Below are 12,222 nucleotides of genomic sequence, written 5' to 3'. Positions count from 1 at the left end.
ACATGATACAGGATGTGGCTGTAGGGCAGATGAAGCAGTGGAAACAGGAATGCATCCTGGGAAAGGGACATCCAGGGGCTGAGAGCCTGGACCTTCTCTCCTCAAGGGGAAGCCTGTTCCTCTCAGTTTGGCTCCTTGGCCCTGAGGCTCCAGTCAGGTGCCAGTGCAGGGGAGGAACAGACTGCCAGAGGAAGGCTCTAACTCTCCTCCCCTCCCTGGCTTCCCACCACAACTCAGCCACCAAGGTGATCTTTGTTGCTCTTTCACTGGATGAGTATGGCCTGTGTTGGCTCAGGGTCTGCATTTGCCTGACTCTCAGCAAATTTGGAAAAGAAGAGACTGTATTTTGAAAACGCACATCCCTGATTTAAGGGAATCAGGCACATTGGCAGGATATTTATTTTATTCTTCTCTATTTCTCAATTGCCTCATCTGTAAAATGGGGACAATAAACTTACCTACTTCATAGGGTTGTTGTGAGAATGAGAAGTTTATATAAGTAAAACTTTTAGCATGGTATCTGGCGAATAGGAAGTGCCCATTAATTTTTTTAAATTAACACTTCATTTTTTAGAGGAGTTTTAGGTGCACATCAAAATTAGGGGGAAGGAACAGGGATTTCCCATTTATCCCCTGTCCCCACATGCAAAGCCTCCCCTCATCACCATTGATAAGCCTACATTGACACATCATAATCACCCAAAGTCCACAGTTTAAATTTAGGTTCACTCTTGGTGTTGTACATTCTATGGGTTTGGATAAATGTATGATGACATGTATTCATCATTATAGTATCATACAAAGTATTTTCACTGCCCTAAAAAGCCTCTGTGCTTCACCTGTTTATCTCTCCCTCCTCCCTAATCCCTGGCAACCACGGATCTTTTTACTGTCTCCACAGTTTTGCCTTCTCCAGAATGTCATATATTTGGAATCATACAGTATGTAGCCTTTTCAGACTGGCTTCTTTCACTTAGCAATATGCTTTTTTTTTAACTTTTTATTTTATATTGGAGTATAGTTGATTAACAGTGTTGTGTTAGTTTTAGGTGTTTTAGGTGTACAGTTTTGCTGTACACCTAAAGATATCTATACAGCTATATAGGTGTATAGATACACCTATATGATTCAGTTATACATATAGGTGTATCTATTCTTTTTCAAATTCTTTTCCCATTTATGTTGTTACATAATATTGAGCAGAGTTCCCTGTGCTATACAGCAGGCCCTTGTTGGTTATCCATTTTATTTATTTATTTTTATTGGAGTATAATTTCTTTACAATGTTGTGTTAGTTTCTGCTGTACAGTGCAGTGAATCAGTTAATGTATACATATATCCCTTCCCTCTTGGACCTCCCTCCCCCCAGCCACCCCACCCATCTAGAACATCACAGACAACCAAGCTGATCTCCCTGTGCTATACAGCAGGTTCCCACTAGCTATCTATTTTACACGTGGTAGTGTATTTATGTCAAACCTAATCTCCCAATTCATCCCACCCTCCCCTTTCCCACCGTGGCCACACATCCATTCTCTACGTCTGCCTTTCTATTCCTGCCCCGCAAACAGGCTCATCTGTACCATTTTTCTACATTCCACATATATGCATTAATATACGATATTTGTTTTTCTCCTTCTGACTTCACTCTGTATGACAGTCTCTAGGTCCATCCACATCTCTACAAATGACCCAATTTCATTTCTTTTTGTGGCTGAGTAATATTCCATTATATATATGTTCCACATCTTCTTTATCCACTCCTCTGTTGATGGACATTTAGGTTGTTTCCAGGTCCTGGCTATTGTAAATAGTGCTGCAATGAACATTGGGATACATGTGTCTTTTTGAATTATGGTTTTCTCAGGGTATATGCCCAGTAGTGGGATTGCTGCATCGAATGGTAGTTCTAGTTTTAGTTTTTTAAGGAACCTCCATACTGTTCTCCACAGTGGCTGTATCAATTTACATTCCCACCAACAGTGCAAGAGGGTTCCCTTTTCTCTGCACCCTCTCCAGCATTTACTGTTTGTAGATTTTAAAAGTTCTTCCATGTCTTTTCATGGATTGATGATTTTTTTTTTATCACTGAATTTATTTATTTATTTTTTAAAATTTTATTTTATTTATTTTTTTATACAGCAGGTTCTTATTAGTCATCCATTTTATACACGTCAGTGTATACATGTCAATCTCAATCTCCCAATTCATCACACCACAACCCACACACCCCGCTGCTTTCCTCCCTTGGTGTCAATACGTTTGTTCTCTACTTCTGTGTCTCAATTTCTGCCCTGCAAACCGGTACATCTGTACCATTTTCTAGGTTCCACATATATGCGTTAATATACAATATTTGTTTTTCTCTTTCTGACTTAACTTCACTCCATATGACAGTCTCTAGATGCATCCACGTCTCTACAAATGACCCACTTTTGCTACTTTTTATGGCTGAGTAATATTCCATTGTATATATGTACCACATCTTCTTTATCCATTCATCTGTCGATGGGCATTTAGATTGTTTCCATGACCTGGCTATTGTAAATAGTGCTGCAATGAACATTGGAGTGTATACGTCTTTTTGAATTATGGTTTTCTCTGGGTATATGCCTAGCAGTGGGATCACTGGGTCATATGGTAATTCTATTTTTAGTTTTTTAAGGAACCTCCATACTGTTCTCCATAGTGGCTGTATCAATTTACATTCCCACCAACAGTGCAAGAGGGTTCTCTTTTCTCCATACCCTCTCCAGCATTTGTTGTTTGTAGATTTTCTGATGATGTCCATTCTACCTGGTGTGAGGTGATACCTCATTGCAGTTTTGATTTGCATTTCTCTAATGATTAGTGATGTTGAGCAGCTTTTCACGTGCTTCTTGGCCATCTGTATGTCTTCTTTGGAGAAATGTCTATTTTGGTCTTCTCATTTTTTGATTGGGTTGTTTTTGTTTGTTTGTTTGTTTGTTTGTTTTTGTGGTATGCGGGCCTCTCACTGTCGTGGCCTCTCCCGTTGCGGAGCACAGGCTCCGGACGCGCAGGCTCAGCAGCCATGGCTCACGGGCCCAGCCACTCCACGGCATGTGGGATCCTCCCGGACCAGGGCACGAACCTGTGTCCCCTGCATCCGCAGGTGGACTCTCAACCACTGTGCCACCAGGGAAGTCCTGTTTGTTTTTTTAATATTGAGCTGCATGAGCCGTTTATATATTTTGGAGATTAATCCTTTGTCCGATGATTCATTTGCAAACATTTTCTCCCATTCTGAGGGTTGTCTTTTTGTCTTATTTATGGTTTCCTTTGCTGTGCAAATGCTTTTAAGTTTCATTAGGTCCCATTTGTTTATTTTTGTTTTTATTTCCGTTATTGTAGGAGGTGGATCAAAAAAGATCTTGATGTGATTTATGTCAGAGTGTTTTTCCTATGTTTTCCTCTAAGAGTTTTATAGTGCCCACTCTTACATTTAGGTCTCTAATCCATTTTGAGTTTATTTTTGTGTATGGTGTTAGGGAGTGTTCTAATTTCATTCTTCTACATGCAGCTGTCCAGTTTTCCCAGCACCTCTTATTGAAGAGACTGTCTTTTCTCCATTGTATATCCTTGCCTCCTTTGTCATAGACCATAGGTGCATGGGTTTATCTCTGGGCTTTCTATCTTGTTCCATTGATCTATATTTCCGTTTTTGTGCCAGTACCATATTGTCTTGATTACTGTAGCTTTGTAGTATAGTCTGAAGTCAGGGAGTCTGATTCCTCCAGCTCCATTTTTTCCCCTCAAGACTGCTTTGGCTATTTGGGGTCTTTTGTGTCTCCATACAAATTTTAAGATTTTTTGCTCTAGTTCTGTATAAAAATGCCATTGGTAAGTTGATAGGGATTGCATTGAATCTGTTGATTGATTTGGGTAGTATAGTCATTTTCATAATATTGATTCGTCTAATCCAAGAACATGGTATATCTCTTCATCTGTCGGTATCATCTTTAATTTCTTTCAACAGTGTCTTATAGTTCTTTGCATACAGGTCTTTTGTCTCCCTCTGTAGGTTTATTCCTAGGTATTCTATTCTTTTTGTTGCAGTGGTAAATGGGAGTGTTTCCTTAATTTCTCTTTCAGAATTTTCATCATTAGTGTATAGGAATACAAGAGGTTTCTGTGCATTAATTTTCTATCCTGTAACTTTATGAAATTCATTGATTAGCTCTAGTAGTTTCCTGGTAGTATCTTTAGGATTCTCTATATATAGTATCATGTCATCTGCAAACAGTGACAGTTTTACTTCTTTTTTTCCAATCTGTAGTCCTTTTATTTCTTTTTCTTCTCTGTTGCTGTGCCCAGGACTTCCAAAACTATGTGGAATAATAGTGGTGAGAGTGGACATCCTTGTCTTGCTCCTGATCTTAGAGGAAATGCTTTCAGTTTTTCACCATTGAGAATGATGTTTGCTGTGGGTTTGTCATATATGGCCTTTATTATGTTGAAGTAAGTTCCCTCTATGCCCACTTTCAGGAGAGTTTTTTATCATAAATAGGTATTGAATATTGTCAAAAGCTATTTCTGCATCTACTGAGATGATCATATGGTTTTTATTCTTCAATTTGTTAATATCATGTATCACATTGATTGATCTGCGTATATTGAAGCATCCTTGCATCTCTGGCATAAATCCCACTTGATCATGGTGTATGATCCTTTTAATGTGTTTTTGGATTCTGTTTGCTAGTATTTTGTTGAGGATTTTTGCATCTATATTCATCAGTGATATTGGTCTGTAATTTTCTTTTTTTGCAGTGTCTTTGTCTGGTTTTGGTATCAGGGTGATGGTGGCCTCATAGAATGAGTTTGGGAGTGTTCCTTCCACCTCAATTTTTTGGAAGAGTTTGAGAAGGATGGGCGTTAGCTCTTCTCTAAATGTTTGATAGAATTCACCTGTGAAGCCATCTGGTCGTGGACTTTTGTTTGTTGGAAGATTTTTAGTCACAGTTTCAATTTCGTTACTTGTGATTGGTCTGTTCATATTTTCAGTTGCTTCCTGGTTCTGTCTCAGAAGGTTATACCTTTCTAAGAATTTGTCCATTTCTTCCAGATTGTCCATTTTATTGGCATAGTGTTGCTTGTAGTAGTCTCTTAGGATGCTTTGTATTTTGGCAGTGTCTGTTGTAACTTCTCCTTTTTCATTTCTAATTTTATTGATTTGAGTTCCCTTCCTCTTTTTCTTGATGAGTCTGGCTAATGGTTTATCAATTTTGTTTATCTTCTCAAAGAACCAGCTTTTAGTTTTATTGATCTTTGCTATTGTTTCTATTTCATTTATTTCTGCTCTAATCTTTATGACTTCCTTCCTTCTGCTAACTTTGAGTTTTGTTTGTTCTTTCTCTAGTTTAGGTGTAACATTTAGGTGTAACATTAGATTGTTTATTTGAGATTTTTCTTGTTTCTTGCGGTAGGCTTGTATAACTATAACCTTCCCTCTTAGAACTGCTTTTGCTGCATCCCATAGGTTTGGATCATGTTTTCATTGTCATTTGTCTCTAGGTATTTTTTATTTCCTCTTTGATTTCTTCAGTGATCTCTTGGTTATTTAGTAATGTATTGTTTAGCCTCCATGTGTTTGTGTTTTTCACATTCTTTTCCCTTTAATTGATTTCTAATCTCATAGTGTTGTGGTCAGAAGACATTCTTGATATGATTTCAATTTTCTTAAATTTACTGAAGCTTGATTTGTGACCCAGGATGTGGTATATCCTGGTTAATGTTCCATGTACACTTGAGAAGAAAGTGTAATCTGCTGTTTTTGGATGGAATGTCCTATAAATATCAATTAAATCTATCTGGTCTATTATGGCATTTAAAGCTTGTGTTTCCTATTAATTTTCTGTTTGGATGATCTGTCCATTGGTGTAAATAAGGTGTTAAAGTCACCCACTATTATTGTGTTACTGTTGATTTCCTCTTTTATAGCTGTTAGCAATTGCCTTACATATTGAGGTGCTCTTATGTTGGGTGCATATATATTTATAATTGTTATATCTTCTTCTTGGATTGATCCCTTGATCATTATGTAGTGTCCTTCCTTGTCTCTTGTAACATTCTTTATTTTAAAGTCTATTTTATCTGATGAGTATTGCTACTCCAGATTTCTTTTGATTTCCATTTGCATGGAATATCTTTTTCCATCCCCTCACTTTCAGTCTGTTTGTGTCCCTAGGTCTGATGTGGGTCTCTTGTAGACAACATATATATGGGTCTTGTTTTTGTATCCATTCAGCCAGTCTGTGTCTTTTGGTTGGAACATTTAATCCATTCACGTGTAAGGTAATTATCGATATGTCTGTTCTTATTACCATTTTCCTAATTGTTTTGGGTTTGTTTTTGTAGGTCCTTTTCTTCTCTTGTGTTTCCCACGTAGAGAAGTTCCTTTAGCATTTTTTGTAGAGCTGGTTTCGTGGTGCTGAATTCTCTTATCTTTTGCTCGTCTGTAAAGCTTTTGATTTCTCTGTCAAATCTGAATGAGATCCTTGCTGGGTAGAGTAGGTTCTTCTCTTTCATCACTTTAAGTATATCATGCCACTCCCTTCTGGCTTGTAGAGTTTCTGCTGAGAAATCAGCTGTTAACCTTATGGGAGTTCCCTTGTATGTTGTTGTTTTTCCCTTGCTGCTTTCAATAATTTTTGTTTGTCTTTAATTTTTGCCAATTTGATTGCTATGTGTCTCGGCGTGTTTTTCCTTGGGTTTATCCTGTATGGGACTCTCTGAGCTTCCTGGTCTTGGGTGGCTATTTCCTTTCCCATGTTAGGGAAGTTTTTGACTATAATCTCTTCAAATATTTTCTCGGGTCCTTTCTCTCTCTCTTCTCCTTCTGGGACCCTTATAATGCGATTGTTGTTGCATTTAATGTTGTTCCAGAGGTCTCTTAGGCTATCTTCATTTGTTTTCATTCTTTTTTCTTTATTCTGTTCCACAGCAGTGAATTCCACCATTCTGTCTTCCAGGTCACTTATCCGTTCTTCTGCCTCAGTTATTCTGCTATTGATTCCTTCTAGTGTAGTTTTCATTTCAGTTATTGTATTGTTCATCTCTGTTTGTTTGTTCTTTAATTCTTCTAGATCTTTATTAAACATATCTTGCATCTTCTCGATCTCTGCCTCCATTCTTTTTCTGAGGTCCTGGATCATCTTCACTATCATTATTCTGAATTCTTTTTCTGGAAGATTGCCTATGTCCACTTCATTGAGTTGTTTTTCCAGGGTTTTATCTTGTTCCTTCATCTGGTAGATAGCCCTCTGCCTCTTCATCTTGTCTCTCTTTCTGTGAATCTCTTTTTTGTTTTTTTTAAGTGTTGAATACTATTCCATTTTCTAGATGTACCATACTTTATATTATCCATTCTCCAACTGAAGGACATCTTTTTTGCTGCCCATTAAATTTCAGCTAGAAGTTTTCTTCTTTTTCAAGATTGATTCTAAAAACCAACTTTCTCCAACCCCTTTCCCCATACAGCCACCAATTCTCTTCTTAGCCTTCCTTAAACTTCATGTCCAGAATACTTTTTCTAGATCTTTCTCTTTTTGTAATTGTATAAAATACACATAACATAAAATTTACCGTGTTAACAATTTTCAAGATTAGTTACAGTAGTCTTTAGATATGTTCATATTTTTGTGCAACCAATCTCCAGAGCTTTTTTTACCTTGCAAAACTGAAACTCTGTACCCAGTAAATAACTACCCCTCATTTTCCTCCTACCTTCAGCCCCTGGAAACCAGCATCCTACCTTCTGTCTCTGAATTGACTACACTGGGAACCTCATATAAGTGGAATCATACAGTATTTGCCTTTTTGTGACTGGCTTATTTCACTTATTGTAATGTCTTCGAAGTTCATCCATATTACAACATGTGTCAGAATTTCCTTTCTTTTTAAGGCTGAATAATATCATATTGTATGTATATACCACATTTTGTTTATCCATTCATCTGCTGATGGACACTTGGGTTGCTTCCACCTTTTGGCTATTCTGAGTAATGCTGCTATGAACATGGGGGTATAAATATCTCTTCAAGACTCTGCTTTTAATTCTTTTGGATACATACCCAGAAGTAGAATTCCTGGATCATATGGTAGTTCTTTAAAAAATTTTTTTGAAGAACTGCCATACTGTTTTCCATAGCAGCTGCTCCCTTTTACATTCCTACTGACAAGGTTCTAATTTCTTCACATCCTAGCCAACACTTGCAATTTTCTATTTTTTTCTGATGGTGTGAGGTAATGTCTCATTGTGGTTTTGATTTGCATTTCACTGATGATCAGTGATGTTGAGCATTTTGCCTCTTTCTATAACTCCTATCGTCTTCCCTTTAACTATGATGCACAATAGAGCAGTCCTCCCCACACAGCTTCTGCACAGGTTGTTTGTGCTCATCCGTGTGACTGCAGGCCAGTCACATAAGATATATTGATCTTCCCTCTTTTTCAGATTGTAAATACCTGGAGGAGGAGGAGGACTGTGGTTTTCTTATTCTCCACAGTGACTTAGGAAAGTCTGCATTTAGGGCCTGGGTGTGTGATGATTTCCCAGTAAACCAAGTGTGGTGGGATGTGATGTCCAGAAAACATGGCTGACAGCAAAGGTTAGGGAGTGTTTAGCGCCCCCCAAGGAATTAGCCAGGCATCCACAACTTCTCTCAGGGCTCACTCCCATTGTCCTCTGCACCTCTCCTCCCCAGGTACAAGCCTCGGGAGAAGCTGAAGGTGAACTTTGGCACTCCCGAGTTCCTGGCCCCAGAAGTCGTCAATTACGAGTTTGTCTCGTTCCCAACGGACATGTGGAGTGTGGGAGTCATAACCTACATGCTGTGAGTGCCCAGGGGCCTCACGCCCCACTGGGAATGGGGGCCATTTGTCTTAGTTTGGGTATCCTTAGAAGCAGCAAGAATTTGAGGGCAAGGAATTTATTGGGGAGGCATCCCTAAGAAAAGCCAACAGAGAAGTGGGGAAGTGAAACGGGGAAGGAAGGCAGCCAGTAAAGTGTGTGTGGTGGAGACAGTAACCACTGTGGGCACCTGGAGTTTAATCCTGCAGGGAACTGGGGCCCACTGTGGGACACCCACTCAGAGCTAGGCCAGCTAGTGGGGGAGGGAGTTGGGGTATTAATACACCGACTCTAATCAGTTGTTGCTAGTGGGCTGGTCCCAGAATTATTAATTCCCTGAAACTTCTGGGTGGATAAATCAGCTTCCACTGGAGAGAAAGCCCTCTGGCAAAGAAATGCAGGTGCTGTGGTGCAAGTGGGACTGGAGTGCATTGAAGTGGTAAGGAGAGGGGAGGGCAGGGCAGAGCACAGCTCCTGCATCTTCTAACTTTGTCCTTCTGCTCTGCACTCCCTGTTTTCTGTGGGCTGAGGAAGCAGAGTTAGGATGGGCTGAGAGGAGGTATGTACACAGACTAAATGTCCTCTTCTCTCTCCAACTGTGGACATCCCTCAGCTATTTCCTCAGAGGCCCAACAAAATCAAGCTTTGCTCCCAGTCTTATTATTACAGTTTAACTCTTTCCCCACACTTTGTGTGTGTGTTACACCAGGTTGGGGAATATTGTGGCCCAAGGCCAGCCAGTGAAGTTGTCTCATCTCTCTGCCCTCCTCTAGAGGAGCCTAATAAAGCCAGTTTTCCTTTGGCCCCTGAGGCCTGGGTAGTCTCAGAGACATGCCAAGCTATCTTCACATTCAGTCAAATGTACCTGATAAATGGGCATATTGGGTTGGATCCAAATTTACTCTTACTTCAGGGTAAGGGGGAATGTGGTGAGCATGATAGGGGACTTATTCCACCACTCTTCCTGTCATCAATTTTTCAGTGCTTCCACTTCATTGAGCGCACTGGACTTCTCCTGTGGAGAGGCAATGGGGGTGCTTTTTTTTTGAACCCTCTTGGTTCTGATTAGTTCTGCTTGACCTTGTAAGAGTCTTCTTTATATTGTCGGTGTGTGTTGGCAGGTATAGCTTCCACATACTGACAGTCCTTTCTCTCCTCTGTAGGCTCAGTGGTTTGTCGCCATTTCTAGGGGAAACGGATGCAGAGACCATGAATTTCATTGTGAACTGTAGTTGGGATTTTGATGCTGACACCTTTGAAGGGCTGTCAGAGGAGGCCAAGGACTTTGTCTCCCGGTTGCTGGTCAAAGAGAAGAGGTACCCTTTATTGCTTGTCACCCATGATCCATCCTGATGGTGACCATCCATTTAGGTGCTGTGGAAATCAGGCTGGTGCTGGGCAGGGCTGCTGAAGCGAATGGTCCTTTCTCCCTGTAGACCGATTCTCTTCAGGATTTCTTAGTCTGCTACTTCTTTGGGGAAAAAAAAGAAAAGGTAGCAGGGAAAGGGACAAAGGAAGTCAGCTAAGAAACAAGCAACTAGGAGCATAAAATCTAGACAAGAGTTTTAGAAAGGACCATATTTACAAATAAGACCTATTTCCAAGTTATTGCTTTTCATAGGCTAATGTTGAAAAAAAGTTGAGATATGCAGTTGTTATTCCCCAGAATAAAAGACAGAAAACCTTATTTCTTGGTGATGAAGACCTACTTCATTTTCAGTAGCTATATCAAGGTTATGGGTTGGGCCACTGAGTTTTCCGATACTCAGACATATGGGAATAACTACAAGTGGTGGGGCCCAAGATCTGGGCTCTGAGACAGCTCTCGTTCCCTGGCCTTGACTGTTTGAAAAGTTATGTGAGAGGAAACATATTTCTAATTCAGATGAACAAGTTGACATTATTCTCTGTGAAGAAAGATGAGCTTCTTTCAAGGCTCATGCTCTTTTACTTCTTAAGAGCAATTCCAGGCACAGCTGGCCCTCCTACTGTCCTGCCTTGATTCCCCAGCTCTCTCTGGGAGGTGGTGATTAATCACCAGGACACATACCCTCAATAGAGGGCAGGGAACATTTTGCTGACGACATTCTTGCACTTTTAAGGATGGGAATTTTAGGTAGTAGGTCTTTTTTTAGCACGTGGCATGAATCTGCCTATATGATTAATCTGTTCCACTGACTCAGCTTCCTACCAATTAAACAGATTTTGGATAGCCAGAAAAATGCAACCCCAACTAAAAGTCTCACCTGCTGTTTGATTTCACAGCTGCAGAATGAGTGCCACACAGTGCCTGAAACATGAGTGGTTGAATAACTTGCCTGCCAAAGCTTCTAAATCGAAAGTTCGTCTCAAATCCCAACTATTGCTGCAGAAATACATGGCTCAGAGGAAATGGAAGGTATCTGTTTTTCTTTTAGTAAAAGCAGCATTTGTTTTCTTAAAATGTCCTTTGAAAGAAGTGTACTAAGTTTTTACTTACGTTTTGATTCTAAATAGATTATTTAGGGGGAAAACTGTCTCACGTCAAAAACCTGTTACCTTCGCAACGGAAGAGGCCACAACAGTGAGAGGCCCGCGTACCGCAAAAAAACAAAAACAAACAAAAAAACCTGTTACCTTGATTAAAAAATGCCACAGACCAAAAGTGACTGGCATAAAAATAGCTTTCAATTCATACTTATGTGAACACTTGAAGTGACAGAATGAAGTCTGAGCATGTGTTCTCAATGAACACCGCAGTGCAGCGCTCAGAACTAACTGCCCATAGCTTGAGGATGATTCCTCCACATTTTAGAAAAAGGGCCTAGGAAAGCCCTATTAGGCTTTGAAAGCTTTATAATTTTGTTTACAGCAGAACGCTTTGGAACCATGGACATAGAATGTCTCTTAAAAACAATTGTCCTCCAGGGAAGTGACTTTCCAACATTTTGATATTGGCTTAGATCTTCAATAAAAAACAAAACCAAAATGCTTTACCCAGAGAGCCAGTATACAAGTACACGTATACTCGCACACGTGTGAAACAAAAATACTGCGACATTTGCTCCACAGAGTGTGATGCACTTTTGATATTTTCTATTCTATGATATTTAGTTTCATTTAAAAAAAGTTGTTAGTCATGCCCCACCAATTTGATTTCATGACCCACTGGTGGGTTGTGAGTTACAATTTGAACCATTCTAGGGTGCTCCATTTTTCACATGAAAAGGGTGGGATAACATATTTTCTCACTTCAAACTTGCTCTAAACATGTCCCTGAAAGTCATGTGACTGTTTTACTATAATTGTGGTAGAATCTTCTTTTCCCCTTTAGTTATCAATTTTAAACAAACCCAAGTGGCTAAACTTAAGCA

The 12,222-nt window shown here is 39.6% G+C and overlaps 1 protein-coding gene across 2 annotated transcripts in view; it reads left to right on the top strand.

The window, feature by feature from the left end:
* MYLK3 (myosin light chain kinase 3) overlaps window positions 1–12,222 on the top strand; it is a 57,712-nt gene that overhangs the window by 44,736 nt on the left and 754 nt on the right. For both annotated transcript variants that reach the window (XM_059999058.1, XM_059999057.1), the window contains exons 10-12: window positions 8,724–8,852; window positions 10,033–10,185; window positions 11,135–11,267. In XM_059999058.1, coding sequence (XP_059855041.1) covers window positions 8,724–8,852; window positions 10,033–10,185; window positions 11,135–11,267 — 415 coding nt within the window. The remainder of the gene's footprint in view (window positions 1–8,723; window positions 8,853–10,032; window positions 10,186–11,134; window positions 11,268–12,222) is intronic.

The sequence above is a fragment of the Delphinus delphis genome, chromosome 20 (genome assembly GCF_949987515.2).
Source record: "Delphinus delphis chromosome 20, mDelDel1.2, whole genome shotgun sequence".
NCBI classification, from domain to species: Eukaryota; Metazoa; Chordata; class Mammalia; order Artiodactyla; family Delphinidae; genus Delphinus; species Delphinus delphis.
The sequence above is the reverse complement of the archived record's forward strand: the minus strand, read 5'-3'. Positions and strand labels throughout refer to the sequence as shown.